General features: G+C 46.1%; 9 protein-coding genes and 1 non-coding gene across 12 annotated transcripts; 4 read left to right on the forward strand and 6 right to left on the reverse strand.

Annotated features, from left to right (window-relative positions):
* Positions 1–2,177: 2,177 nt before the first annotated feature.
* Positions 2,178–2,706, reverse strand: LOC112343455 (18.1 kDa class I heat shock protein-like). Its single transcript, XM_024666938.1, has one exon. It carries the CDS (start codon positions 2,676–2,678, stop codon positions 2,232–2,234), a length of 447 nt encoding a protein of 148 aa, XP_024522706.1. The 5' UTR covers positions 2,679–2,706; the 3' UTR covers positions 2,178–2,231.
* A 2,280-nt stretch (positions 2,707–4,986) lies between these two features.
* On the reverse strand, positions 4,987–5,509 carry LOC112343456 (18.1 kDa class I heat shock protein-like). Its single transcript, XM_024666939.1, has one exon. The coding sequence runs from the start codon at positions 5,474–5,476 to the stop codon at positions 5,030–5,032; it is 447 nt and encodes a 148-aa protein (XP_024522707.1). The 5' UTR covers positions 5,477–5,509; the 3' UTR covers positions 4,987–5,029.
* A 170-nt stretch (positions 5,510–5,679) lies between these two features.
* Positions 5,680–5,753, reverse strand: TRNAV-CAC. The gene has a single exon. It is a non-coding gene; the product is annotated as a tRNA-Val (tRNA).
* A 30-nt stretch (positions 5,754–5,783) lies between these two features.
* LOC9640830 (transcription factor E2FA) lies at positions 5,784–8,590 on the reverse strand. The gene is made up of 15 exons (XM_024666980.1): positions 8,239–8,590; positions 8,042–8,168; positions 7,925–7,984; positions 7,770–7,855; positions 7,609–7,697; positions 7,492–7,546; positions 7,377–7,429; positions 7,277–7,327; positions 7,159–7,207; positions 7,025–7,090; positions 6,882–6,958; positions 6,618–6,822; positions 6,487–6,553; positions 6,262–6,387; positions 5,784–6,196 (listed from the first exon to the last, which is right to left on the reverse strand). The coding sequence occupies exons 1-14, from the start codon at positions 8,452–8,454 to the stop codon at positions 6,299–6,301; spliced, it is 1,290 nt and encodes a 429-aa protein (XP_024522748.1). The 5' UTR covers positions 8,455–8,590; the 3' UTR covers positions 5,784–6,196; positions 6,262–6,298.
* A 211-nt stretch (positions 8,591–8,801) lies between these two features.
* Positions 8,802–11,845, forward strand: LOC9640831 (chitin elicitor receptor kinase 1). The gene is made up of 12 exons (XM_024666965.1): positions 8,802–9,876; positions 9,956–9,986; positions 10,041–10,048; positions 10,117–10,311; positions 10,370–10,572; positions 10,627–10,716; positions 10,774–10,867; positions 10,917–11,068; positions 11,123–11,226; positions 11,280–11,430; positions 11,500–11,601; positions 11,657–11,845. Exons 1-12 carry the CDS (start codon positions 8,802–8,804, stop codon positions 11,768–11,770), a joined length of 2,319 nt encoding a protein of 772 aa, XP_024522733.1. The 3' UTR covers positions 11,771–11,845.
* An 8-nt stretch (positions 11,846–11,853) lies between these two features.
* On the reverse strand, positions 11,854–13,254 carry LOC112343464 (pentatricopeptide repeat-containing protein At4g02750-like). Its single transcript, XM_024666966.1, has one exon. It carries the CDS (start codon positions 13,252–13,254, stop codon positions 11,854–11,856), a length of 1,401 nt encoding a protein of 466 aa, XP_024522734.1.
* Positions 13,255–15,899: 2,645 nt separating this feature from the next.
* LOC9640798 (probable ribosomal RNA small subunit methyltransferase B) lies at positions 15,900–18,550 on the forward strand. 2 transcript variants are annotated; one of them, XM_002993193.2, is made up of 16 exons: positions 15,900–16,156; positions 16,239–16,393; positions 16,449–16,565; positions 16,619–16,684; positions 16,746–16,829; positions 16,896–16,982; positions 17,045–17,136; positions 17,192–17,252; positions 17,331–17,390; positions 17,444–17,504; positions 17,568–17,675; positions 17,748–17,869; positions 17,941–18,009; positions 18,081–18,166; positions 18,231–18,327; positions 18,381–18,550. In XM_002993193.2, exons 1-16 carry the CDS (start codon positions 15,907–15,909, stop codon positions 18,510–18,512), a joined length of 1,647 nt encoding a protein of 548 aa, XP_002993239.2. In that variant the 5' UTR covers positions 15,900–15,906; the 3' UTR covers positions 18,513–18,550. The 2 variants fall into 2 exon arrangements, 1 of the variants encoding a protein (XP_002993239.2); XR_002991286.1 differs by lacking the exons at positions 18,231–18,327; positions 18,381–18,550 and having other exon boundaries at positions 17,748–17,867; positions 18,081–18,097.
* Positions 18,551–18,557: 7 nt separating this feature from the next.
* On the forward strand, positions 18,558–20,711 carry LOC9640799. Its single transcript, XM_002993194.1, has one exon. It carries the CDS (start codon positions 18,558–18,560, stop codon positions 20,709–20,711), a length of 2,154 nt encoding a protein of 717 aa, XP_002993240.1.
* An 89-nt stretch (positions 20,712–20,800) lies between these two features.
* On the forward strand, positions 20,801–22,558 carry LOC9640800 (DNA-(apurinic or apyrimidinic site) lyase). Its single transcript, XM_002993195.2, has 9 exons — positions 20,801–21,026; positions 21,088–21,180; positions 21,223–21,373; positions 21,462–21,663; positions 21,722–21,800; positions 21,852–21,913; positions 21,984–22,070; positions 22,139–22,242; positions 22,315–22,558. Exons 1-9 carry the CDS (start codon positions 20,820–20,822, stop codon positions 22,383–22,385), a joined length of 1,056 nt encoding a protein of 351 aa, XP_002993241.1. The 5' UTR covers positions 20,801–20,819; the 3' UTR covers positions 22,386–22,558.
* A 253-nt stretch (positions 22,559–22,811) lies between these two features.
* On the reverse strand, positions 22,812–26,165 carry LOC9640801 (zinc finger CCCH domain-containing protein 12). 2 transcript variants are annotated; one of them, XM_024666944.1, is made up of 7 exons: positions 25,554–26,163; positions 25,148–25,368; positions 24,916–24,978; positions 24,659–24,778; positions 24,194–24,505; positions 23,717–24,001; positions 22,812–23,587 (listed from the first exon to the last, which is right to left on the reverse strand). In XM_024666944.1, exons 1-7 carry the CDS (start codon positions 25,714–25,716, stop codon positions 23,192–23,194), a joined length of 1,560 nt encoding a protein of 519 aa, XP_024522712.1. In that variant the 5' UTR covers positions 25,717–26,163; the 3' UTR covers positions 22,812–23,191. The 2 variants fall into 2 exon arrangements, with proteins under 2 accessions (XP_024522712.1, XP_024522714.1); XM_024666946.1 differs by lacking the exon at positions 24,916–24,978 and having other exon boundaries at positions 23,071–23,587; positions 25,554–26,165.
* Between the last annotated feature and the right edge of the window lie 256 nt (positions 26,166–26,421).

Below are 26,421 nucleotides of genomic sequence, written 5' to 3' on the forward strand. Positions count from 1 at the left end.
ACCGTGAAGTGATCGAACCAATGGTACACATCATCCCTGGGATTCCCACGAAAGAACTCTGGCCGAACGCGAGGATTGGCACCAAGAGCAGGAGGAGTTGGACCACGTGCTGTGAATGCCGCCATCAATTAAGTTTGGTTGTTCAATTGCAAGCGTATAGCATCAAGCAATTGGACCAACTGCTGCTCGAGAGTCAAAGGAGGAGATTGCTGATTTGCCATGGAAACGAATGAAAAAGAAAGAGCAAAAGAAGAGAAATGACAAAAAGCTAGAAGGAAATGGTAAATCTAGACAATGCAAAAAGTTAGATCTAAACCAAAATCCCAAATCCAAGCACTCCCCAGGGACAATCAAAGGTGCCCCTCACTTCCACCAATGTGAGTGCTTGGAATATGGAAAGGGAATATAGAAATGTGCATATCAATTAGCCCAAAAGCCCTAGTTTATATACATGAGCGAGTGGTCCGGATTGAAACTAATCCGACGGCTACCAAAATCCCACTACGCTAATATTAGTATACGGCATCGTAACCGTACACTTGGCCCTCACAATATTAATTTTTTTATTTTTAACAGAAATAAAAATTAAATTTGAAACTATATAATAAATGATTCACTATTGCCTCTCTTATGACATTTTTCATTTACCCTTACTGTTATACCTATTATAAAAAAGTAATTTATTTTTATATTTATGAATAATTATATAAAAAATTAAATATAATACAGTTTCTTGCTTTTAGAAGAATCAAATAATTTTATTTTACTTATAATAAATTAAAATATTATAGCATTTTAAGGAGAGTTGTTACTAATTCAAAATTGATACAATATAACATAAATTTTAAACTTCAAAAAACACTAGTAATAATTAAAACACTTGGAAGCAACATTTAAAGATTGAATCAACTTAACATGAAATCACGGAAAAAGTTTCTTGAGATTTCATTTCCATAATGTTTTTTATGCCACACCAAGATACACATTTTGAAGTACTAGAAGAAATATTATACACTATGCAAAGATTTTATGCTTTATGAAATTCATTTGAATTTCCAAATACAAAATTTTCCAAACTCATGGATATTTGATTTTGGGATTTATATGAATGAGCAATTGGAAGCAAGGTAGGTTCATTATGTCTTCAGTACATGAAATGAAAATATGAAGAGAAAGAACTTGTTTATGCAATCTCAAAACATTCAAGAATATTCTAGAACCAGCCTGCGGTTCCTGAATACCATCTCTCCGGGCTCTCTTAGCTCGTCTCCAAAGCCTGGCGCCAGGTTAAATACTACATCTATTCGCGTGCCCCGGGAGCACTTTTCGGCTGGATTTCCTCACGAATTCGAAAGAAGTGTGGGCAGCAACGTTGAAAGCTTGCTCCTAGTGGAAACCTCACAAACCCGAGATGATCGTCCCCAATCCAGTCACTCGCTGCTACCACTGAACTGGGCTAAGGATTCAATCGCTTCAGTCGCCAGTTTCCAAGTGTTCCCAGACTCCAGCTTCCGGGTGGCTGTACCCCAGGGGAATCATCACCGACGAAGTGACGACCTTCGACAACTTAAATATGGATTTTGCAGCGATGAAAGCCACATTTTCTTCATCACAGACTACTCGCTCAAGTCTGTAAACTTCCTTGATCGTCACTCGCTGGTGAGGATTCCTGGCATATGGAAGAGCCTTCCCCCGGAATTCATAATCAGTCTCAAGCTCAGCTTCTCTTCATACTGCCTATTCGATGTGCATCTCCTGCTGGTTGGACAAATCCTCTGCCGGATTCCGAGTGGAGGGCCATCAACATATCCTCCAAGTTCTCGTGCGAAGTGCCAGGTTTTGTGATTCTTTCCATTCTTCTTTGTTTTTTCGTGCAGGTGTCTCGGCCGAGAGGGATTGAAACTATTCCAATCACAGAAGATCGTACATGAAACATATTGAAACTCTACATATTAGTTTTTACAAATGTGATACATCTTTTGGATAAGAGGCTCGGTCACAAAGAGTCCCCACCGATCTTACTGCCCACTCGCGAGATTTCGTAAAAAACAGAGAAAGGATGCATTGAGTTTGATGACGACGTGTATCTGTTTTCCCTGTATCCATGCGTGCAGCGGTACCAGTGCTCGCCACTGGCAAATGCGTACCATGGCGAAAGATCTGTTTAGAGAGACCAGTGATCTATTCTAGATTTCCATTATTTCCAAGAGCCCTAATTTACAAGATCACTTCTACTCTACTTGGATAGTTCTTGGCTGAGGCTTGGGGATCTTTGGAACTGTGACCGTGAGGACGCCATTCTCCACTTGGGCTTTGATCGCATCCACATTGGCGCTCTCGGGCAGCCGGAATTTCCTCAGGAAGCTCCCATAGCTGCGCTCCACGCGGTGCCACTTATCGCTCTTCTGTGCCTCGTGCTTCTTCCTCTCGCCACTGATCTGGAGAGTACGGCCATCTTCCACGCTGATCTTCACCTCCTCCTTGCTCAGCCCCGGGAGATCGGCCTTGAAGACGTGCGCTTCGGGCGTCTCGAGCCAATCCACGCGAGTGTTGGCGACGGCGCTCGCATCCCTGGCCATCTGCTTCGAGGGCTCGTGGCCACCAGCCAAGATCGACGAGAGCTCGTCGAAGGGATCGAAGATGCTGCTGCCATTGCCACCAGAGAAGTGCAAAGCCATATCTGGAACTTAGAAGACGAAGAAGAGATTTGTGACGTGCTATTGATCGATGCTGGGCCAAGAGATTGCTCCACTTTTATATAGAGCCATGGACATCTCTAGAGTGTTCCAATACATCCTAGAATATTCTAGAAAAGTGATATTCCAGAAGATTCTATATCAATTTAAAATGACTGATTTTCAACTGATCAAACTTACTGTGAATACGAGTCGCTGTTTACTACATTATCCTGATCTCTCCATTTTCTCTCGTCTTCCACCCAATGTTTCTCATCTTGATCATGGAATGCCCGAAGTCCCAGGCAAACTTATCGGGATTGTTCCCGTAAAACTTCACCAGTCCACTCGTGAATTGACTCTCAAAGAGGTCCTGGTCAGAGGTGAGAAGACCATTCCTCTTCTCAAAGCTCTTGAAGTACCAGTTATCGAAATTAAACTGGGAGCCCCTGTCAAACTCGACTGTGTTCGCGGTGAAATCTCCTCCAAGAGGGCATTTTTTCCGGAGATATGGCCAATACTCGGGATTCACTGTTTCATCTGGCTTGCTGGTGTTTTTGAAGTTGTATATGCGATCAAATCGGCCGTTGGCGAAAGTAGAACACTTGGAGGTCCCGACTGTGTGAGCTCCTGCCAAAAACTTCTGTAAGAATTTGTTAAGATAGTTTTATTCATCCAACCTGATAGAACAACGAGATCTTGAATGGATTAGCCTTGGTTCCTAGAGCTGCAGCATCGCACGATGGACCTCAGTGTTGTGCTTGCCAGATCGAAGCTTGATATTCTTCCATCGTAGCGCCCAGTGACTAATTCATAGTGCCGGCCTCCCATCTAAAATATCATATGATCATTCGAGGGGAAAAATTCAGTGCCTTCAGTCACTTCACACAAAAACGATCAAAGCGATGCTAACCTTGACTGTCGAATCCCTGGCGCCGATGGCAATTGTATCGGCACACGACACCACAGGCTTTCTCCAATCTTTGCATCGTCAATAACTTCGAATCCCCGCGCTGAATTGTTGTTTGGAAGGGAGAACTTCTCGACGTTGGTACCATCCGTTGGGGGACCGTTGGATCGCGATTGGCGTAATCGCAGATCGTGTCGCGGATCGGATGATCCGCTCCGCATCGGGACAAGTTTGCGCTTAGCTGTGTCCAAATCCAATCGAGTGTGACAAGACTCGATCGCTCGAACGTGTGGAAGCCATGGATCTTGAAGTAGCTCTATAGAAGAAATAGCTTGAAGAGCTATGACTCTTTGCTTGTTTTGGGAAATGCGTTCTTCGGCTGACCATTATATATGAATTTCGGTTTGAACAAACGCGTCTTGATTTGTGTCCCGTACTCCTTGAGTACAAATATTGCCAAGTTTTGAGTGTTTTCCTCAGGTTTTCAGAAACGCTCCAGAGATGGTTCCAGACAATCTCTCTAACCTATATACGAAAGCTCCCAAGAAACTTCGGCCAGTACTAAACCATTTTCTTTCCAAACATCCCGCAATTACTGTTTTCTTTAACAAAGTAGATCCAGAAAGTCTATATACCATCAAGACGCTTGAAATGGTGGCTAGCAAGACATAGCTTGCTCCGCCAAGTTTTCCTCCCAAGCCCTTGATCCTAGCAAGCTTATCCAGTCGACTTCGTCTGGAATAAATGGGGCACTGGAGACGAGCTCTCGAGCATCCCTGATTCTCCCAGCTCGGCAGAACAATCCTGGCATGCATCCATACTTCTGCTTGCTCGGGATCATCTCGAAATCCAGACAGAGCGATTGAATCCCACAGGAACATCACCAACACGCTAGAACACTTGTGAAAGTTGCATCGTTGGGCTTAACACCGTCAACTTGCATGGATTTTAATACTTCTAGGTTCTTAGAATGTTTTCTGTTGCTAGAATACATTGCAAGAAGAGCCGTCCATGAAACTGGGCCTCGTTCTGGCATCCTGTCAAAGAGGAGTATAGCTTTGGTAAGATTTCCTCTCTGAGAGTAACCCGAAAACATCGCAGACAAAGTTCTTCTCTCGCATTGATTTAAAAACCCACTCCACCTCTCTGTAACTTGGGAATATATCGAGAGCATCGCATTCCATAACACGAGGCTCTTTTCCTCCATCTTGTCAAAGAGATGTTGTGATTCTTCCAGATACCCTATTTGGGCATATACAAGAAGAGTCTTCCAGATAGCTGGTATTCCACGTACCAGGTTTCCCAATTTGCTGGCTCTGGGGTTCGAGCCTCAGTACAATCCAAGCTAACTGTTTTCTAACAAATCGGAAGATGGACGTCAAAGAAAAGAGGGCTCTTTATTTGATTCTCTTTCTCAAGAGCCCTAATTTACAAGATCACACTTCTACTCTACTTGGATAGTTCTCGGCTGTGGCTTGGGGATCTTTGGAACTGTGACGGCAAGGACGCCGTTCTCCACTTGGGCTTTGATCGCATCCACATTGGCGCTCTCGGGCAGCCGGAATTTCCTCAGGAAGCTCCCATAGCTGCGCTCCACGCGGTGCCACTTATCGCTCTTCTGTGCCTCGTGCTTCTTCCTCTCGCCACTGATCTGGAGAGTGCGGCCATCCTCCACGCTGATCTTTACCTCCTCCTTGGTCAGCCCCGGGAGATCGGCCTTGAAGACGTGCGCTTCGGGCGTCTCGAGCCAATCCACGCGAGTGTTGGCGACGGCGCTCGCATCCCTGGCCATCTGCTTCGAGGGCTCGTGACCACCAGCCAAGATCGACGAGAGCTCCTCGAAGGGATCGAAGATGCTGCTGCCATTGCCACCATAGAAGTGCAAAGCCATGTCTGGAACTTAGAAGACGAAGAAGAGATTTGTGACTTGCTATTGATCGATGCTGGGCTAAGAGATTGCTCCACTTTTATATAGAGCCATGGACAACTCTAGCGTGTTCCAATACATTCTAGAATATTCTAGAATATTCTAGAATAGTGATATTCCAGAAGATTCTAGATCAATTAACCATAAAAATTAACAACAGTGTCTTTTGTCTGAGCCCGGTTTCGAACCGGGGACCTCTAGTGTGTGAGACTAGCGTGATGACCAACTACACCACCCAGACTTATTTGTTTATTTCGCTTATATTTTCATCGGTTTAATTATACCTTGATAATTTTACTGGAAACAAATAATTTTGCTTCAATATTACAGAAGATTACAAAGCACACTATGAAATATCACAGCACCCGGCAAAAAAAATTAGCGAAAGTGGATCCAATTTTGTTGGAAAGAATCGACGTCGTCAAAGAGGCTGTGTGCTCCAATTCTAGGCTGTGAGGAGATTTCGTGCTTCTTGGTTCCATGGCTTGCTTCTGTCAAAGCCAGGCTTGGCTTGGCTGGCTTTGTAACTCTATAGAGATATAAAGAGAGCCAATGTTACCTATCGTTGGATTTTTATTGGCACAGCAAACGCAGCTTCCCAAAGTGTCGTTGCAAATGGAACTCTGTAAAGCTTCTCGCAGTCTTGTCTGGAGAAACAAGAGTTTTGACTTGGAAGGAAGCCTCCTGAAGAAGCATCAAAGAACTTAGTCCCGGCGACGAGGAGAACTTGAAAATCAGCATTGCCGAACCTGAGCCTCTTGGGAGGTTTTCTCTCTTCGTTTGCTGCTATGAAGCCATTGGCGGTGTTTGTGGTTCGCCTTCGATTCCAAACTCGGCAGCCTGGAGCTGGACTTCGTCCCACATAGCTGTCGAAGCTGCTAGTCATTAAGGAAAACAAAAATCCTCTAAGATCACCGCCGCTGCAAGCAATGAATGATCGTGAGAAAAGAAATAAAAACGAAGGGGATGGATACGATCGGTCCTCCACATATCGGTGATACTGACACCAGCATCCGATAAAAGCCAATAATCAGCATCCGTCTGTTGCATCACACCGTCAGCTCAGCTACGTGTTGGATAAGGTTTAAATGTTAGCAGCACTTACATCGACTTCAGCTGGCAAAATCTTCATGATGCCGTTTCCATAGTCGGGCATACTTGATGATTCCGCACCAGCGAAGTGTGATGGAGGCGGCCTTGTAACTACATGCTCTACATTCTCAATGACAGCAATGGTGTTCTCTTCCACGGTACGGGACGGGCCCGTGAGTTCTAACGTATTCGTTTCTTCGAATTTTTCCTCGAATCGGCTGCGGAGGATTGCGAACCTTAAGACCAGGAAAAGAGATAAAATCATAATAATACGCACCTCACAAGATATACATCTATGGGTCCCATCGTGCTGCGCAACAATATCTGGTATCGTCTCTGCGGGTACTCAACGGCCTGCATATTACAATTAGTTTAGTAAGACCATCCAGATGAAAGATTTCTTAAAAATGCTGAGCTGACCTCGTCCGGATCAGGAACTTCTAGAGTAGTTCCATGGGGAGCTTTGATCGCAATCAAGGTTTCATTCTGCCAGCCAGAGCAAGCGTTAAAACTAATATATCAGGCTTAGAAAGGACCGAGCAACGCTTACTTACACGAAAGCAAGGTAAACTTTTAATGTCGTCCTCGGTCACGTACAACCATCTTCGGTAGAAGTATGAAGTCAAGAAAATTCTGAGGGGTGCGGGAAAGATAACTGATAAAAAAGGATACTGTTTATTGTTTTCATCTTCACTCAACATTTTCAGCTTTTCCCGCATCTCCCTGATTGGAAAAATGAAAAAGTGCGTCATGTTAGAATAGAAGTACAAACCTTATACTTTCGTCTAGGTCCCGTTCCTCGACATGTAGTTCGTCCACTTCGGACTGTTTCGAAGATAACGAAAACCGGGGTGTGAATAAAACCAGTAAAAGGATGACAATTCTACCTTGAACGCTGTCATGTCAGGTGATATATCCATAGGAGTTGTGAAACCAAGTCCTCTGTTAAAAACTCCGATTGTGAAACCGTATCATCGATGCTATGCTATGCTCAAGTGACTCACTTCCATCTTATTCTGTTTTTCAACTTCTTTTCTATTAAGCCAATTCCTTCCAACACATTGGTGATGTCATAGATCCTTCGCTTTTGCACCTGAAAGGCAGAAGAAAGCCTCTCTGAAGCAGCTTGCGAAAGAGACAGACACTGAATGCAGCATGCACTTACTTTCAATGTCTCTGCAGCTTTGTTAAGATCAAGGACACCATCCTCAGCTTGCTTAAGTAAGTCAATAAACTTCTTCGTCAAAAGACCTGCACAGGAAGAAAACACAGGTCGCTAGAAAAAGCTAGAATCCAAAAACACAGCTTGAGAAAGTATACCCAAGGAACTGTCATAGCGGCATGTACTGACTGGTGTTGGCACGCTAGCAGCGGGTGATCCTGCAAAGAACTTGTAAGTTCGCAAACAAGACTTAAAAAAATGGCACTCGAACTTACCACCTACACTACCGGGAGTTTGAGGGCCACTTTTGGTGGCATTTTTCACGAACTTTGGACGGCTAACACGCTTGGAACCTGGGCCGCACCCAGGAGTAACAACAGGAGACGAGTGTAAAGAGTCCTCCTGTCACAAGAGAATGATTTTTACGAATTGAGTAACGGATCACTCATTCCACTCAAGAAGAAAAACTTACCGAGAACTTGGACATCTCCGATCTTTCGCCAAGAAAGCTCTCCCCTTCACCGCCAAAGTGGTGCTCCCCGGCAAACGAGAATGGCGGGCGCTGGAAAACCATACTAGATTTGTGCTGCTGGAAATCGGGGGGCGCCGCTAGCCCAGACCCATTTCTCTTGAGCTGCGGAGGCGTCTTACCAGAATGTAGGCCGTTGTCGCGGTAGATCTCCACCATGCCGCCTACTCGCCACGCATCTTTCCCGCTGCCCCAGCCCTCGAATTCGCGTCGCCCTAAAATTTCCCCTCGACCGGAGAAGAAAGAGGAGCTCTCCCACCGAAAAAACCCAAGACTACACAACACACACACCCACGCCGCTAGCTAGGGTTCCGTCACTTTCACACGCTGGCAAACTCTGCCGGGTGACGTCGCTTGTTAGGGTTCCGTCAGCGGCAGAAAAGCGCGCGGGCGATAGACAAAATGAATTTCTTTGAAATTGGAGGGCGCGAAATGTGCCTGCCACGTCCCCCCGACAGTGACGTGGACATTGCGTGGAGGACACGTTGCAGTGACCGGGCACGCCCATGCTAGGGACGACGAGCTCGTCGCTTTCTCCCTCCATTTTAAATCCATCATACTGTGCGCCGCGGCAGGCGTCGCATCTTCTAGGGTTTGTGCCGGGGATCGTTTGCGCCGATCTTCACGAAGAGGCGCGGCTCGATCGATCGGATGGCCGCCTCCGCGTTGGCAATCCCCCGGCGCGCCCCAGCAACAGTGAATCTCTCCGGAGGGTTTTGTGGGGTGATCCAGGCTGGAGAGCGCTCGCAATGCGACAAGCGATCGTCCACCTTTGTCTCCATGTTTATTATCATCCACGCGTGATCGCTTTTCCCAGTGGAGCTTTCAAGGTTTGCCACCGCCTGCGCTTTCACTCCCACGCCCTTGGATCGCGATTCTTTCTCCTCTCCTCGCGTATGAAATGCGGGAGAAGGACGAGGCAGGAAAGAATGGGATCATCATCCAGGCGATCCCGGAGAAGAAGAGACCCCGTCGCGTTGGTTTGCTCCATTTTCTTCTCCTGGGTGTTTGCTGCGAGCTCGAGCTGTGTTCCTGGAGCTGGATGTCCGCGAGCTCTCCTGGTTTTTAATATCTCTGCGGTGGATCCAAGCTCGCTACAGGTGATCTACGACAGGTTTTCTACAAGCTCCCAGCTCGTTTCTCAGTACAACCAACTTGGTAGCGGCAACAACTCAGCACAGATTTTCATTCCTTTCGACTGCCAATGCGTGAGAAAGGTTCTCCAGCACAACTTCCCATATGAGATCGCCCCCGACGACACTACTCTCTTCATCATCGCGAAAGAAAAGTTCCAAGGCTTAACGAGGGATGACTGGATTGCCGAGGCCACGCCATTGAAGGACAAGAACACCATCTTCGCGGGATTAAACGTCAAGGTTCCCGTCAACTGCTCGTGTGGAAATCCAGACGTGGATCGTAGCTATGGACTTTTTGCTACGTATGTAGTACAGCCGGGTGATACGCTCTCGACCATCTCTGCCAGGTTTAAGGTTCCGGACCAGCAACTTCTCCAGCGGTTTAATCCACATATCGACTTCCAGAGGCTTATAGCTCAGAGCATTGTCTTCGTTCCGGCCAAAGGTTAGCATTTCTTTTTATTTTGTTTTTGCTTACATTTCCTCGATCTTTTGTCGTTGCTTCTTCTTCGTCTATGTTTTAGATTCGAATGGTTTATATCCACCTTACAGCAGGTGAAGCTCGCTTTTAAACTTATGTGTCGCATGTCCTAACTATTGGTTTTGCAGCGATGACGGTGAGCATGCTTTTTTTCTTCTTTCTTATCAAGGTGGAACAACGCCGATGATTATGCACAAAATTCAGATGGTCACGGTGGAGTCCGGAGGTCTACCATCATTGGTGCGTCCGTTGGATCGATTCTGGCTGTGCTTCTTGCTGCTGCCGCGGGAATGGTATTCTTCCTGTGGAAAAGAAAACATCTCCAGCAAGACGAGAAAAACGATCGTCTTCCTTCGCCAGTAGCCAGCAGCACAGTGTCGGCATTGCGAAAAGCATCAGGTTTGGTATTTACTTGATTATCAGCACACACACACAAATCTATGGTGCTGCTACGCAGGAACTCCAACGCCTTCAGGAGTGCTGCGATCAAACATATCCTCGACGACTAGCGTTCGATCTGCAATCTCGGATATTGCTCTGGAAAAGTCCATTGAGTTTTCACTTCATGAACTTGTAGCGGCTACCAATAACTTCAACGAAACAAACAAGATTGGACAAGGTGGATACGGTTCTGTTTACTACGGCTATTTTCGAGATCAGGTGCGATGGTTTCTTACAATCTACAACCTGTTTCTTTCTTTCTTCTGTAAGCAGAAGCTGGCTGTGAAACGGATGAATATGCAAGCTACCAAGGAGTTTTTATCCGAGCTTAAAATCTTGAGCCGCGTTCATCACTCGAACTTGGTATTTTCACAGGCTTTGTATTTTCAGCTTACTCCAACTATCATTTTTCTGCTACAGGTCCAGCTGATAGGATACTGTACAGTTGAGTCTTTGTTTTTAGTTTACGAATTTGTTGATAATGGAACTTTAGCGCAACACTTGCACTCCGCAAGTAAGTAGTTCTGCCATTGGTATCTTTATATAATTCTCTGCTTGAGCAGCCCGACCACCACTTAGCTGGTCTTCCAGGATCCAGATAGCAATGGACGCCGCAAGAGGGCTGGAGTACATACACGAGCACACAAAGCCAACATATATTCACCGAGACATTAAATCCACCAACATTCTCATCGATAAAAATCTTCATGCCAAGGTACTGTATGTACAAGATGCTATGCAAGACTTCAAGAGCTCCTTTTGGTAACAGGTTGCTGATTTCGGTCTCAGCAAGCTAACAGAGACCGGCATGACAAGCATATCACTCACACAACCCACGCGTTTGGTTGGAACATTTGGCTACATGTCTCCAGAGTAAGTTCTCCTGTTCGTGCTTAGAACTACTAATTCACGAAGGTCGTTTTTAGATATGCACGATATGGGGATGTCTCGCCATTCCTTGATGTTTACTCGTTTGGCGTAGTCCTGTTTGAGATCATATCCGCTCAAGAGGCTATAGTAAGAACGCAGAGTGGCATTCTTTCGAATAAGGATGAACAGAAGGGGCTTGCCACACTGGTTAGTTCTTTTGCTACAAAGCACAGGATACTTTCTAGCTGCTAACTTCTTCTCTATGGCGATTTGCAGTTTGAGGACGTGCTGCAAGATGATACAAACGGAAAAGAGAGGCTTCGAGACTTGATGGATCCTCGGCTGGGTGACAATTACCCACTAGAGGCTGCTTGGAGTGTAAGAAATTTGTTTCCTTTAGTGGTCATCAGCACAATGGCTTGTTTCTTTGCAGCTCGCGAAATTAGCAGGAGCGTGTACCAAAGAGAACCCCGAGTTGAGGCCCAACATGAGAACAGTGGTGGTGGCGCTTATGACACTCGTGCACAACACAGCTAGTAACTCTTAAATCCTCTAAAGGTAAAAACACTTATCTGTAGATACTAAAAACCTTTACAGAAATAAATCGAAGCTTTGCTGGAAATGCGAGAACTACACAGAGTAAACGTTGGCAAGCAATGCATAGCCACAGCTATCTCTCACACTCTCACGAATCACAAGCTTCGCAGCTAGAGCACCTTGCTCGACGTTCCTGTGGCTTCTACAAGCAGCCAGGAAGCAAGTCATGCTGAGAAGCCTGGGAACAAAAGGCATGCTTGTGACGAGATCTCTCGCGTCGAGCAAAAACCCAGCACGGCCCAGAAGATCTACGAGGCAGCAGTAGTGCTGCTCGCAAGGAGCGATTCCAAAGTCCAAGCTCATCGACACAAACAAGCCACGGGCGAGCTCCAATTTGCCTCCATGGCTGCAACAGATGAGAACCGACGTGAAGCACGCCACGTCCGGCGAGTGAAACATCTCCATTGCGTGAAAGATTCGCAGTGCCTCCATGGAATATGCCCTTCGTCGTGTGCATGCGGCGAGCCTCGAGCTCCACGAGATGAGATTCTGCTCGGGCATTGCCTGGAAAAGAGACACCGTTTGCGAATATGCCCCACTCTTGGCATTTGCTGCAAGGAATGTGTTCCAAGAGGCAGTGTTTCTCACCGGCATTTTCCAGAAGAAATAAGAGGTGTAATCAAGTTGGCGGTGATCAGCATACGTCGCAAGAATTGCGTTCCAAGCGATCTGATCGTACTGTGGCATTCTAGTAAAGATTCTTTGAGATTCTTCAATATGCCCGTTCTGGGCATACAGTGCTAGGATCGTAGTCCATGAAACCAGATCGCTTGCTGGCATTTGATCAAAGAGTGCTCTAGCCTGATCGATTTCTCCTGCGGCAGAAAAGCTAGTGAGCATCGTATTGAGAGTGACGAGATCAATAACAGGCATGGATCTGAAGATCTCTTGGGCATTTCGTAGATGCAATCCCGCTGAATATGCGGAGATCATGGCATTATGTGCAAAGATGTTTCTCTCTGGAAGAGTCGCAAACAGGGACTTTGCCTTTTCAATCTCTCCATTTTCTGTGAGAGCTGCAAGAACAATCGTGCACGAGACGAGGTCGTGCTCTGGCATTTCCACAAAGAAGAAGTGGGAACATTCCTCTAGATGCCGATTCTGGAATAATGCCGAGAGCATTGCGTTCCAGGCGATCAAGTCACGTAGCGGCAAGCGCTCAAACACAGCGGCAGCCTGCACCAGCAGGCCATTCCGGGAATATGCCTTGAGCATGGCGGTCCATGCCACAAGATTTGAATCTGGGTTGTCCTTGAGCATCTTTCGTGCCTCTACTAGATGCCCGGCTTTGGCAAGTGCGGTCAGCATTACAGCCCATGAAACTGTGTTTACATAAGGCATGCTATTAAATACTTGAGATGCTTTGTGTAGATTTCCATTCTGAGCATATGCCGTGAGCAAAGCATTCCATGCTGCAATGTCTTTATTGGGCATTTTATTGAAGATTTTCTGGGCATCTTCAAGTTGACCATTTCTGGAATAAGTACATAAAGTTTCCATGTAAGAGATTGATTTGCTGAGGTACATATTATTGAATGTAGATTATTTTACCAAAGACATATTTGGGAGTATTTTAACTAGGTTGACCAAGGACACATGAGGATGTTAGGTATGGATAGCAGACATAAGAAACAAAGTCTTATGCTTTTCAGTTCAAATGTATTAAGACCAATAATTGTAATATTAATATTGTTATAGCTTCATAGCTAGACCTATGTTCAAGGGTAAAAGTTAAAATGTAAATTACCACATTTAGTTTTGAACCCAATATAAATTACAAATGCTAACCACAAGATTCAAGATTAGGTTGGGTGAAGATTGATGAGAGCTCCTCAAGTGATCTAAGATGCTATTTCATGTTTAAAATTATCACTTTTGTTTCATAGCAAAAATTACTTTGCTAAATCCATAAGGTGTTCAACCTTAGTAAGTTTTACTGACATTTGCACTATTAATGGCCTAATTTTGTGACCTTCCCATAAGTTTTTGTTCTCATGAATATTTTAGAATAGTAAATAGATTTAAGAAGATTTTAGATCAATATAAACTTTTTAATTTGAACATTTTCAACTATAGGCACTATTTATGATATATGTCTTTGTTCCCATGAATATTCTAGAATAATAAATAGATTTAGCCAAATTTTGTGACCCTCTAATAGGTCTTTGTTCCCATGAATATTTTAGAATAATAAATAGATTCAAGAAGATTCTAGATCAATGTAAGTTCTGAATTTAGACTTTTTAGAAGGTAATCCAACCAGTACTATTCAAACCCAAGGACATTTAATTATAAATATCATAAAACCATTAGCTGATTGAAAAAAGAGGTGCATTTTTATTTATGGGGTTTTTCCTTTTACATTTATATTTTTATACTTATATTTCAAGTTTGTTTACAATTTAATATGCTTCCTTACAAATTCACTCCTTTTTGAATGAAATTTGAGAGCTATATTTCTATTTTAACACTCTATTTCTTCAGTTAATTTGAAGCACTAAATATCAATTTTAATATGTGGTGTAAAACTAAATATAAACTATTGAATTTAGACTTTTCAGGAGCTCACCACACCCAGAATTATTTAAACCAAAAAACACTTAACCCTAAGTTTTGCAAAGCTCTTAATTGATCATCTTTTAAGTCATTCTTTTTGGTTATTTATAATCAACTTATAAAACATGGCTAACTATTAATTAATTATACAGATAACACAATAATAGTTTCTACTAGGATCAATTCTCAATATTATTCTAGAATTGATAGCAAATACCCCAAGATGATTGTTGTTTAGCATCTTTTGTGTCTATAAAAGATATGAGGCTTTAGCAAGTGTAATGTGAATTACAACCCATAAATCTACATTCACATAAAGCATGCTGTCAAATATTTGAGATGCTTTTTGAAGATGTCTATTATAAGTATATGTTGTAAAAAAAGCATAACATAGTGCAATATCTTTACTGGGAATTTTAATAAAGATTTTCTAAGTATTTTCAAGTTAATCATTTCTGAAAAAGGAACTGAACATTGTTTATTTTGTATTTTATTAATGTTGCTATGTAAGAGATAAATTTATAGAAGTGCATATTGTTGTATGTAAGTTTTAAAACTTCAATCATTTTCCATGGAATATATGAGGTAAAGGATATTTTCTGAGATTGCATTTTCCATTGTTCAAATTTTTTTAATAGCATGTGTAATAATAAAGCTAAAAGAACTTAATTATTTAAAATTGTGCTAGAATAAACAATATTAAAATAATGGTTATTGTGACATAAAAGATTTAAAGCTATATCAATAGGAAATAAATAACTTACACACCTTTCGTAACTTATTATATATTTTATATCTGAGTTGTCTTGGTTGATTTGGGTGTACAAATATTTTTTTAAAATTAAAAATCAATCTAATTTTAAAAGTAAGTAGTTATATAAAAATTTATTATATAGATATATTCTAATTGATACTTTGCATCTTAACAATATGTAAACTTATAACCAGTCATAAATGCTTAAGAAAATTTATTCAGCTATTTAATAAAGAGTGAATCTGAGCGATGTTAAATTTTTATGTGTACTTAATATTTTTAATCTATAATTATATGAGTAAATTATTTATTTCTTACTACTAAATTCTACTTTTAATTTTATAGTTGATTTCGTTTTAAACTCACTATTATATGTACATAAATTATAATGCTTTAGTGTAACTTCCTCTTTAATTTTTATCTTCCACATGTTTAAAGCATTGAGAGTAGTAATAGTACTAGTTGATCAGTTTTATTATTTAAATATTTATTCATGTGAAAAATTATAGAATAATTTAAATATAAAAAATTGAGTTATTTTAAATTTGTGGTAATTATGGTTAAAATAATACAATTTTATACTTGATAAATGTATACATATCTATCCAGACTTTGATTTGGAAATTACTAAATTTCTATAATATAAAATTACTAATTCCAACCAATAATATTAAAGAATATGTAAATAATAAAAAATGCATCACAAATTATAAGAGTTTTATCTGAATTTCAAAATTAATACCTTTTATCTAAGTACTTTAGGGTTTATAGGTGCCATGCTTTTGCATTTGCCTGTTTGTCGGTCTCAGAGCGTGTTCCAGGCAGTCAGGGTGGAATCCAACACCCCACATTCTCGTCCACGAGTTTCTGACTGGAAGAACAAGGAGGAGGAGAGCAAGCCTGAGAATGTAGCTCTACAAAGTAAGAAATCTTCGAAGCGTTTGGATAGGAGCAGGAATTTGAAGCCCTCAAATGACAACAGGATCGACAAATCCTCTTACGCCGGGATTTCTCCTGTTCGCGCAGGTAAACTGGAAGAACCTTTATCGTTTGAGATAGGAAAAATAGAGGAACATGAAGGAAAATTACTCTCTTGTCTCTTTGGCAGTGGTGGTGGTAAGATTGATGAGGATTGAGATGGGAGGAGCTTTCTCAGACGTCCTAAACGGGGATGGAGAAGATCGCTTGGACAAAGAAATGGAGTACGTGAAACGAACTCTGGGATTTAGCATACCGAGTTTGAGGCCTGAAAATTTGAAGCTGGTTTGATCTTAGCATTTCTTTTGGTTTTCCTAGTTATTGACGATTGTTTTTGTAGGTGACTGAAGAGGTCGCTGGTATTGTTCGCTGGAAGAAATATCTCGACTATGTGATAAGCAATGTCTATGACAAGGATCAAAACGAGTTTGAGCGAATGGAGCCCATTCTAAAGCAGGTGTATTTCCCATTGTTTCGTACTTCAATTAGTTCGCTTTTCTTTCGCTCCAGGTCCTCCGACTAGGATCTTATGAGCTTTTGAAACTCGAAGTACCAGCTTATGCTGTTGTCAATGAAGTAAGGTTTATTTATTTTTCTGTAAAGTCACTATTTTTAAAATTTTCTTTTTCTTTCACAGGCCGTCAAACTTGCCAATGCTGCTTCTCGGGCTGGAGCTGGAAAATTGGCCAACGCACTTCTTCGAGCAGTAGCTTCACACAAAGTAGAAGAATAAAAATGAAAAACTTCTCTGTGTTTTCACACAATGCAAGAGTCTTGTTTTTTACAGGAGAAGAATACGCTGCCCGTTCCTGAAGTAATAGGAAACTTGCGGTCGCAAGCGAGAGCATTAGGAACAATCCATTCCCATCCAGTTGTGAGTAGACAATGCCAAGTAAATCGTCGTGTTATTCTGTTTCTTTTTCGTTTTTGACGCAGTGGATGGTGCGGCGATGGACAGATCGATATGGCACTGAGGACACTTTAAAACTGATGGAGTGGAACAACACAAGGCCCTTTTATGCTTTAAGGTACCACGATATGTGATTTGTAGACTCTTTACGTGTTTGGTTTTCTGGCTTTCAGGGCGAATAATGCCACTGGAACCTCTCGCGATGATTTAATAGAACAGCTTAAAAAGCTCGAGGTGGGATCAATCACAATCTCTTTTTCTACTCCTTTGAATCTCTTTTTGTTGTTTTTTTTTTCTGCCTGTGCTTAGCAGGTTTCATATGTTAAGTCGCCACTACTGGAAGACTTTGTTCGAGTGACTTCAGGACTTCAGGTAGCTTGTAGATGATAACTCAAGTCAGCTGATAAAATGATATCGTTTTCTAGGAGGTGCTGAGATCCGGATTGATCCAACAGGGACGATGCACAGTCCAGGACGAGAGTGGTGGTATGTGTACTCTTGCACATACTTTTTTATTTAGAATTTTTTATCTGAGAGTTTCTTTCAAAGGCCTGGTGGTGGAACTGCTGGATCCACAGCCTGGAGACTTAGTGATCGACTGTTGCGCTGCACCTGGTGGCAAAAGTCTCTATATTGCTTCACGACTGAAAGGAAAAGGTCAGCTTTTTTCCATCTCTTTTTTTCTTTGAGATTTTCTTTTGTGGACGAATCAAAGAGGTGGTGCTACAGGGAAAGTGATAGCAGTGGATATCAACAAGGCTCGTCTCCAGCTTCTCAAAGATTCCGCAAAGAAAGCAGGCGTGAGCGAGCAAGTATCCGTCTACAATGTGGATGCCCGAGACATGATCCGTGTGAGTAAGAACTTACCACTTTGTAAGATTTATCTAAAGCTTTTCTACTTTTTTCTTTTGTGAATGTGAAGGGTAAAACAGGTCTAGCGGATAGAGTTTTACTGGACGCTCCGTGCAGTGGTCTCGGTGTTCTATCCAAGGTAAGAACATTTGATCAATGCAAGAGCAATAATTTTGATCAAAACAAGGTTTTGCTCAATTTTTTCGATAGAGGGCGGACTTGAGATGGCGTAGAACTCTGGAAAGCTTTGAGGAATTGACAAAGCTCCAAGACGAGCTACTGGACGGTGCTTGCAAGTATGTTTTTTCCTTTCCATCGTTTTTCACTCGCTCGGCATTGATATCTCTCTACTTATAACAGGATGGTTCGACCGGGAGGAGTGCTTGTCTACAGCACTTGCTCGATCGAACCGGACGAGAACATCGATCGGATCACTAGTTTTCTCGCTAGAAATCAAGTGAGTCTTTCCTTTTTTACCATCTATTGATGTGAAATCGTGTGTTCTTCCAGAACTTCATCCTGGAGCCACTCGAGAGAGAAGTTCCTCGAGAAATGGTCTCTCGGGAAGGATGTTTTTACTCTCTGCCGTACACGCACGGCATAGATGGAGCATTTGCGGCAAAGCTCAGGCACAAAGCTTAATTTAAAAGAGGAAGAATATGCCAAATGTAAGGGCAAAATATGGCTATGGCACTGTTGTGGATAATCTTCAGCTCGATCGTCCTCTCCGCGCCCGGGTTTGCGAATGCCGGTGACAGAATCGTGGAAGGGACCGTGGCATTCGCCTCTGTCGGGCGAGCGCGCTACGCATTCGATGTGTTCTTGCTGGATTTCCGCCCGTGGGAGCTCGAGAATGCAAGCCTAGGGCCCCATTTGGAGTTCCGGGCCACCGATGGCGTCTCTGTCAACTACAACGGGGCGCTGGTGGATGATTCTCAGCGGCGAGTGATCTTCGAGGCGCTGGATTTCCGCGGTGAGCAGCAGGGTGATGCGAGCCAAGGGATTCTTATCTATGTCTCCGAGCGGGATGGCGCTGCTGAGGTTCGATTCAATCTCTTTTACCAGGGGCAACGCGATCGAGGCGAGCGAAGTCTCGGAAATATCGAGAGCGGCTCTCAAGAATCTCATGGAAACAGGAGGGATGCGCTGGAAATCCATGGCGATAGAGGGAATTCCCAGAATTTCATCGATTTGGGGAAGCTATGGTCGAGCAGCGAGGTGGAACCGACAGCGCTCTACGACAGACCGTCGGTGGCCGATGGGAGAGTGATCTTCGTCTCGACAAGGAAGCGGCGAGAGCAGTCGAGGCAAAGCTGGGCGGCAGTCTACTCCATGGACATCGTCACGAAGAAAATCACGAGGCTCACTCCAGAGGGCGTCACAGACTACAGCCCTTCGGTCTCTCCATCTGGGAAGTTCGTCATGGTTGCTTCGGACGATGGTCGAGGCTGGGGAGGAGAGATCGAAGAGCTTGACACGGATCTATACTCTTTTCAAGCCTGGGATGGATCCGGAAGAAAGCTCGTGGTGAAAAATGGAGGCTGGCCATCTTGGTCGGACGATTCGACCGTCTTCTTTCACAGGAGAGCCGAGGATGGGTGGTGGAGCGTCTACAAGGCCACTTTCTCAAAGTCCTTCACGGCGATTCGAGAGGAAAGGATCACACCACCGGGAGTTCATGCGTTCACTCCAGCGGCTTCACGGACAGGGAAATGGATTGCTGTAGCAACTCGAAGAGCCGGCTCGCTATACCGTCACGTAGAGGTGTTTGATCTCGGCTCGAGGAAGTTCCACAAAGTTAGCGAGCTCGTCGCTCCGGAGGCTCATCACTACAACCCTTTTGTCTCGCCAGAGTCGGACAAGATCGGGTATCACAGATGCCGGGGAAAGGGAGTGACTCCTCGGCTGGAGCACATCAAGTCTCCAGTTCCAGGAATCTCTCTCGTGCGAGTTGACGGGGACTTCCCCGTGTTCTCTCCCGATGGAGAGTCCATAGCTTTCATCCCCGACTTGGACGAAGGTGGCATTTACGTGACGCGGCTCAACGGCTCGGGCCTGACCAAAGTTTTCGACAAGCCGGCCTTCGGACTCTCCTGGGACAAGCAGAGGAAAGGCGTTCTCTACACGAGCTATGGCCCGGGATTCGTGCCGGAGGACACCATCGTTCACATCGTCTCCATTCTCAACGCGGACGAGCTCATCGCCGGCGGCGGAGGTGAAGTCAAGTGGAAGATCCTGACGAAGAGCGGCACCAAGAACAACGCATTCCCATCGCCATCGCCCGACGGCAAGTGGATCGTCTTCCGGTCCGGACGCTCGGGACACAAGAACCTCTACATCATGGACGCGATCCATGGCGAAGAAGCAAGCTTGAGGAGACTCACCGAGGGGGCCTGGACGGACACAATGGCGAGCTGGTCACACGACGGAGAATGGATCGCCTTCTCGTCGGATCGACACAACCCCGGCGGTGGCAGCTTCCAGCTCTACTTTGTTCGTCCGGATGGTAGCCAACTCCACAGAGTTCTCAACTCCAGCACTGGAGGGCGAGTGAACCATCCGTTCTTCAGCCCGGATTCCAGGAGCTTGGTGTTCACCACGGACTACGCTGGCGTGTCTGCGGATCCGATCGCTGTTCCGGCGCAGTTCCAGCCGTATGGAGAGATTTTCATGGCGAGAATCGATGGGAGCGAGCTCGTCCGGCTCACGCACAACGCGTACGAAGATGGAACTCCATCCTGGGGGCCCGTGAAGTTAGATTCGAGCGCTCTCACCGGAGAAGGGAAGAAGGCCCGCTGTGGCTTTAGAGACACGAGATGGCTCAAGCCCGCCATAGCTTAAGCCCGCCATGGCTAGATTCATACTCAGCCGCTAGATGCGAGCCATCGGACGGTCTACATAAATTTAAATGTAGTTCATAGCAGTGGGTTTTAGGGTTCCTGCCCAGGGATGAAGAGGTTCTTCCAGCCCGTGGAGCGCGATGGCGCCTCCAAGAAGCCCTCCATCGCGATCGCCAACGGCGGCGAGAATGCGTGCGCCGATCCATCCAGGTTCATGTCTTGGAATGCGAATAGCTTGCTTCTGCGATTCAAGAACAACCGGGAGGAGGTCATGAGCTTCATCCGAGGCTTCGATCCGGATGTGATTTGTATCCAGGTGGTGTCCCAGCTCCTAGCTAGCATCGGATTTCTCATCGACAGGGATTGCTTGCTTCCAGGAGGTTCGTCTCCCGGCGGCTGGATTTAAAGGCGAGAAGAAAAATCCGGGAGAGATCAAGGATGATAGCGCTGCTGCTCGCAATGACAAGCAGGTATGGGATTCTTTCTTTCGTCAGTGATGCATTGGCTAGTAGGCTGTGATGCGTGTTCTATCGGTGTCGCCAATGGCAGATTATAGCGTGTGGTGGTCTCTCGGAGAGAACAAGTACGCTGGAACAGCTCTCTTCGTGAAGAATTGCTTCAAGCCAGTGTCGGTAGCCTTCAACATTGACAACAAAGGCAAAGGTTCGTAAAACCATTCTTTGTTTCTTTTTTGCTCTTTGGCATTTAGAAAACTCAACAAGATTTGATTTTTTTTTTTCGTGGATGATAGATGCACAACGCCATGAGATCGATGGGAGAATTATCTTGGCGGAGTTTGGATCGTTCACTCTTCTCAACACTTACGCCCCGAACAATGGATGGAAGGAAGAAGAGAATGGTTTCGTGCGAAGAAGAGCGTGGGACAAGAAAGTACTCGAGTTTGTGAGCTCTTGCAGCAAGCCGCTCATTTGGTGCGGTGATCTTAACGTGAGGTACGTACGATTTGAAGGTTCTTTCCTTGTAAATGAAGCGTGCGAGTGTGACTTTCAGCCATCAGGAGATCGATGTTACTCATCCGGAGTTTTTTGCAAACGCAACCCAACCCGGCTACACTCCTCCAAACAAAGAGGTATACTTTTCTCCTAAAGCGACTCTATGTATTGGAATTGTGAGTGATCAGGACGCTGGACAACCCGGATTCACGCTCAATGAGCGAGCAAGGTTCTCAGCAATCTTAAATCGGTTAGTATCTCTTGAAAAAAAAAAAAAAACAAACTGAGATCTAACTTTAACTTGATCTTTGTGAATTCAGGGGAAATCTGGTGGATACGTACAGGCATCTCCACGAGAAGCAGGACTTGGAGGCTGGATTTACGTGGTCTGGAAATCCCGTGGGGAAGTAAGTACAACCGTAAAAAAGGAGTTTTACTTTTCTACCTGGAGAATGACAATCGTGAGAAATCCCAGGTATCGCGGCAAGCGTATGCGAATCGACTACTTTCTAATCTCCAAAGCGTTGCTTCCTCGTCTAGCCAGCAGCAAAATCCACGGCCGTGGAATTGAGCTAGAAGGTTGAGTGTTTTCTTTTGATCTCTTTGCTTCTCTTCCAAACAATGATCTAATAGAGTATCTCTTCTTTCCAGGATTCCTTGGAAGTGATCACTGCCCACTGACCATGGAACTCAAGAATCAAGCCTGCCAAAACCACGACTGAGAGTGGCGCGAGATTTTCATTCTTTTTATATATACGGAGTCAAGGCATTGCATCCCATCTCTCCACTGCGAATATTCCACAAAGACGGTGCTTTTGTTTAGCCCGTCTCTGTCCGACACCTGTCCGGCCAGAAAAGCTTTTGTTGCTGACTTTAAAAAGCATATTCTGGGCCATAGAGTCTATGCGACAGCGACGCACACACGCAAAAGAAGGCGTACGGCGTGGCCGCTGTTCGATCGCAAGCGTACGGTCTATGGTGTAGCGCGAAATCGATGTCGCATGCTATGTATGCTATTACGTGATTTACAAAGTACTTCGCGATCAAGCTTTGAAAAGCACCAATTTTCAGCATTTTTTTTTCTTATTCTCTCCCAGATTCAATCGACAAAGATTTTGGCTGATAAACTCCGGAGAAAAGGAAAAAAAAAAAAAAAAAACGCGGGGAGCCTGATTTTATAAAAGACCGAATGACAAAAGGTTCTCTAAGAGATGATCGCTGTTTGGCTGCTGCCAAGCCGAAAAAGAAAGAGCGGGAGAGAAACCAAAAGAGGGAGGAGAATTTACACTGAGACGAAACGATGATCGACGATAGAAGCAGCAGCAGCAGCAGTAGCAGCGAGTGCGCCTTATTATTTTCCGACCCCCAGAAAATGGTTGTTTTTTTTTTTCCGTTTTTTTTCTTCTCTTTGATCTTTTGCTCGCAACTCGGCCCCCAAAATTTGTCGCAAATTGGTGTTTCGTAAATCCTGTCCTTCCTCCTGTTTCCCTGTGCCTGGCAATTCGATCTCACGAAGAATCTCTCTCCCCTAAATCTCAGCCTGCGTAGTCGACGGCGAGGAGGAGCTCACCGAAATGGGCGGAGGGGCGGCGGCGGGCGAAGAAACGGACGCAGAATCCACCGATGTCGTGGTTGACAATCCCATCGTCGACGTCGAGGAGCCCGCCGCCGTGGACGTGGACGACAGCGAGCCGCTGCTGCTGCTCCCCTGGATGTGCTGCTGCTGCTGCTGATCCTGCCCCTCCAGCTCCACTAAAGTCGCCCTACTAGCTAAGTGGTGGTGGTGATGGTGGTGAATCGACGGCGGCGACGCCGGCACCTCCGAACCGAAGCCGTAGATCGCCGCCAGCGGGTGGTCGAACTTGCACGTCGGCCCGAACTTGCAGATGCCAAACCGGATGTAGTATGAGCACGGTTGCACGCCCTGCATTCATGTAGTATAAAGTCAATAACACATCCCTAGGAAAGGTGGCGAAGGGGAAAGGTGGCGGACGATGAAAAAAAAGGTGGTAGAAGGTAAAACAAGACTAGCACAGAGGTGGCGGATACATACCGTGCGGAGTGGCAAGCCCATGGGACTGAGCATTGTGGGTGCGGACGCGGAGATTCGGTCGCGCGGGTGGTGGAATCTGCAAGATGCGCCGTACTTGCAGTCGCCGGTCTTGAGGTAGTACTGGCACTCGGCCACGCCCGGCCGCTCCGGGAAGGCGTCCCCGCCGCCGCCACCCTTGTGCTCGCGCAGCCCCGCCGGGAGGCCCATTGTGGGGGACCCCGGCACAAATGGGCTGTAGTCGGCTGTCGTGGGGGAGCTCGCCCCGGGAAGATAGAGCTGTTGATCCTGGAAAAACCAACCGACCTTTCAGTATAAGATCGTATGCTGCAGTGTGATCCCCCATAGCAATTTCCAATCGCTTGGATCATTCGTTCCAAGCCATGAAATCAAACAATGGGAATGAAATGCGAACCATGCAAAGGTTTTGGATCGAATGGAAGAAACCAACGAAAGAGAGAAGAGGTTCTGGCGGCTTACGTGATACGTGCTCCAGCCGGGGATGGAAACCACCCCTTGTGGGGAAGGAAGAAGAAGTGGGGTGTAACTCGACGCCCCGGCTTGCAATCTCGGGCTGGGGAACGGTCTCATTGTCGGCCACCCCGGCTGGAAGTGCTGCGGCGTCCCGGTTGCGGCGTTCGGCGTCCCCGGTTGGGACGCCCCGGCGGCGGCGGCAGCGGCGGCAGCGGCGTAGATGGATGGCACCACCGCCGGTTGAGGGTGGTGGAATTTGCAAGTCACTCCGTATTTGCAAGACCCGGTTCTCATGTAATACGCGCATTCTTTCTCGCCCTGTGATAGAACAAGAAAAAAAAGAAAAACAGATAATTAAAAAAAAGAGAGCCATAAAAGGCAAACGGAAGTATTTTTAGTGATCGGGAGTTTCTTCCGACAGGGATTTTGCGAGAGATTTTCTAGGGGTTATGTTTCGGAGAGATAAGTTACCGGGCGGTATGGGAGGCCGACGATGTTTAACTGGACTCTGGATTGGATGCCCGCTTTGTCTCGAGGGTGGTCGTATTTACAAGTGGATCCAAACTTGCACGTCCCGGTCTTGAGGAAATACTGCTCCAAAACCGCAGGAACAACAAAAACACATCGAGAGGAATCGATCGGATTAGTTCTAGGCGAGGTGGCGGAGATATGGGGGGCGGATTATCGCTAATCACACCCCCCGGAGGATTTAAGCTCTTTTCTTTTACCTGGCACTCGGGTTGCCCAGGCCTTTCTGGGTACTCGCCTTTGCCACGAGCTATGGCAGCAGCCTGGAAGAAGAAGAAGAAGAAGAAGAAGGAAGAAAAGGAAGGAAAAATGAGAGAGGGGGAAGAACAGAAAAAAAAAGAAAAAAGAAAACCATCACACACGGTTGGCTATGGCGGACGAGAGATTGGAGAGAAAGAACTTGGAGAGAATTGGCGAGGGAAGAGTGCTTACCAGCTTGCGATTTGGAGGGTGATTGAATTTGCAGCTCATTCCAAAGGCGCACAGCCCGGTTCGCATGTAGTAGACGCAGTCTTGCTCGCCCGGGCGCTCGGGATAAGGCCCGCCGCCACCCCCGCCGCCACCTCCGCCGCCTCCGCCACCCCCCGGCGCCGCCATGTCCACCATCCCGGGGTGATCTCCCGCGCTCTGCAAGCTCAGCCCCCACATCGCCTCTGCAAGAACAAGACAAAGATCCGGGACAAGGATTGGTGAGGAGAATTCCGAGGAGAATTGGGGTGGCAATGCGCCGCGATCCAAAAGCCCCCTGCGCTAGAGCTGGATCTCGCGAGCTCGAGCTCTCAAGAAACTCTCACACTCTCTCTCTCACTCCTTGATCGACGGATTCGCGAGAGCTTACCTTCGAGGCCAGTGGGATTGGGCGGCGCCGCGGCCTGCTGCTGGGATGATCCCTCCTGCCGCCATTCCTGGAACGAGGATGGATGATCCACCACGCCGCCCGGCTGCTCGTAGCCCACGAATGGCGAGCCCCCCGGCGGCGCTACTGGCTGGTAGTAGTCCATACGACGACGATCAGCCCTCCTCCTCCCCCTGTGGCGGCGACGATGGTCGAGGAGCGCGGCACTGTAGAACAACCATGGGATCTACGCTCCCCAGCTCGCGATTTGCTCGAATCCGCGCGCTAGCCCGCCGCCCCGCCGGCGATTGGCGGCAGCCCACTGCCCAATTCCGCGAGATCTGCGACCAGCGCGAGGAATGCCGCCCCGCCCTAGCGAAGATCCGGCCTTGGATCCTCGTTTGCTGCGTGTGATCTCTCTCGCGAGAGAGCGCAGCAAAGAGGATCTCTTGCCTCTTCCCTTGTTCCTGCCTTCCTTGCTCGCTTCTTCTTCGTCGCGGTGTGTTCTTCGTTGGCGCTAATGTGCTCTGTTTTTCCCGAGCTTGGGGGGGCCTTTCCTATGGTGAGCATTTCGGCGCATCGTGGCCGTTGGCGGGGCGGGATCCACGGCCCCTGTCCGGCCAGCGGGGCGGGGGTGGGCTATCTTGTACATGTCTCTCACTGCCGCATCCGGACCGTTGGGCAGAAGATCTGACGGGCATAATCAGGCCACGAGATCCTCGGTCGCGCTGTCTCGTGCTCCGTGACCGTCTGATGGGCGGATCCACGGCCCAAACCAACACACTTGTCGAGATGGGAAGCCGTCGGATTTAAGAAGCGTCGTAAGTGTCTTGGATTATTAATATTACCGGCCGAATTTTACCCCTCTCGC

Source organism: Selaginella moellendorffii, unplaced genomic scaffold, assembly GCF_000143415.4.
Source record: "Selaginella moellendorffii unplaced genomic scaffold, v1.0 SELMOscaffold_151, whole genome shotgun sequence".
Lineage (NCBI taxonomy): Eukaryota > Viridiplantae > Streptophyta > Lycopodiopsida > Selaginellales > Selaginellaceae > Selaginella > Selaginella moellendorffii.

Bases quoted from the DNA above. Each gene is read 5' to 3' on its own strand.
- LOC9640830 (XM_024666980.1), bottom strand. From the start codon at position 8,454: ATGGTGGAGATCTACCGCGACAACGGCCTACATTCTGGTAAGACGCCT. The intron at 8,169-8,238 runs GTAAGTTTTTCT...CTCTTGTGACAG, and splicing joins CGGAGATGTCCAAGTTCTCG to GAGGACTCTTTACACTCGTC. The intron at 7,698-7,769 runs GTAAGTGCATGC...TCTGCCTTTCAG, and splicing joins AAGCTGCAGAGACATTGAAA to GTGCAAAAGCGAAGGATCTA.
- LOC9640831 (XM_024666965.1), top strand. From the start codon at position 8,802: ATGCTAGGGACGACGAGCTCGTCGCTTTCTCCCTCCATTTTAAATCCA. The intron at 10,717-10,773 runs GTATTTTCACAG...TTTCTGCTACAG, and splicing joins GCGTTCATCACTCGAACTTG to GTCCAGCTGATAGGATACTG. The intron at 11,069-11,122 runs GTACTGTATGTA...TTTTGGTAACAG, and splicing joins ATAAAAATCTTCATGCCAAG to GTTGCTGATTTCGGTCTCAG.
- LOC112343464 (XM_024666966.1), bottom strand. From the start codon at position 13,254: ATGCCCAATAAAGACATTGCAGCATGGAATGCTTTGCTCACGGCATAT.
- LOC9640800 (XM_002993195.2), top strand. From the start codon at position 20,820: ATGAAGAGGTTCTTCCAGCCCGTGGAGCGCGATGGCGCCTCCAAGAAG. The intron at 21,801-21,851 runs GTATACTTTTCT...GTGAGTGATCAG, and splicing joins ACACTCCTCCAAACAAAGAG to GACGCTGGACAACCCGGATT. The intron at 22,243-22,314 runs GTTGAGTGTTTT...TCTTCTTTCCAG, and splicing joins CCGTGGAATTGAGCTAGAAG to GATTCCTTGGAAGTGATCAC.
- LOC9640799 (XM_002993194.1), top strand. From the start codon at position 18,558: ATGGCACTGTTGTGGATAATCTTCAGCTCGATCGTCCTCTCCGCGCCC.
- LOC9640798 (XM_002993193.2), top strand. From the start codon at position 15,907: ATGCTTTTGCATTTGCCTGTTTGTCGGTCTCAGAGCGTGTTCCAGGCA. The intron at 17,137-17,191 runs GTACCACGATAT...TCTGGCTTTCAG, and splicing joins AGGCCCTTTTATGCTTTAAG to GGCGAATAATGCCACTGGAA. The intron at 18,010-18,080 runs GTAAGAACATTT...TTTTTTCGATAG, and splicing joins GTCTCGGTGTTCTATCCAAG to AGGGCGGACTTGAGATGGCG.
- LOC9640801 (XM_024666944.1), bottom strand. From the start codon at position 25,716: ATGGACTACTACCAGCCAGTAGCGCCGCCGGGGGGCTCGCCATTCGTG. The intron at 24,779-24,915 runs GTAAAAGAAAAG...GTTTTGGAGCAG, and splicing joins CTGGGCAACCCGAGTGCCAG to TATTTCCTCAAGACCGGGAC. The intron at 24,506-24,658 runs GTAACTTATCTC...GTTCTATCACAG, and splicing joins TCGGCCTCCCATACCGCCCG to GGCGAGAAAGAATGCGCGTA.
- LOC112343456 (XM_024666939.1), bottom strand. From the start codon at position 5,476: ATGGCTTTGCACTTCTATGGTGGCAATGGCAGCAGCATCTTCGATCCC.
- LOC112343455 (XM_024666938.1), bottom strand. From the start codon at position 2,678: ATGGCTTTGCACTTCTCTGGTGGCAATGGCAGCAGCATCTTCGATCCC.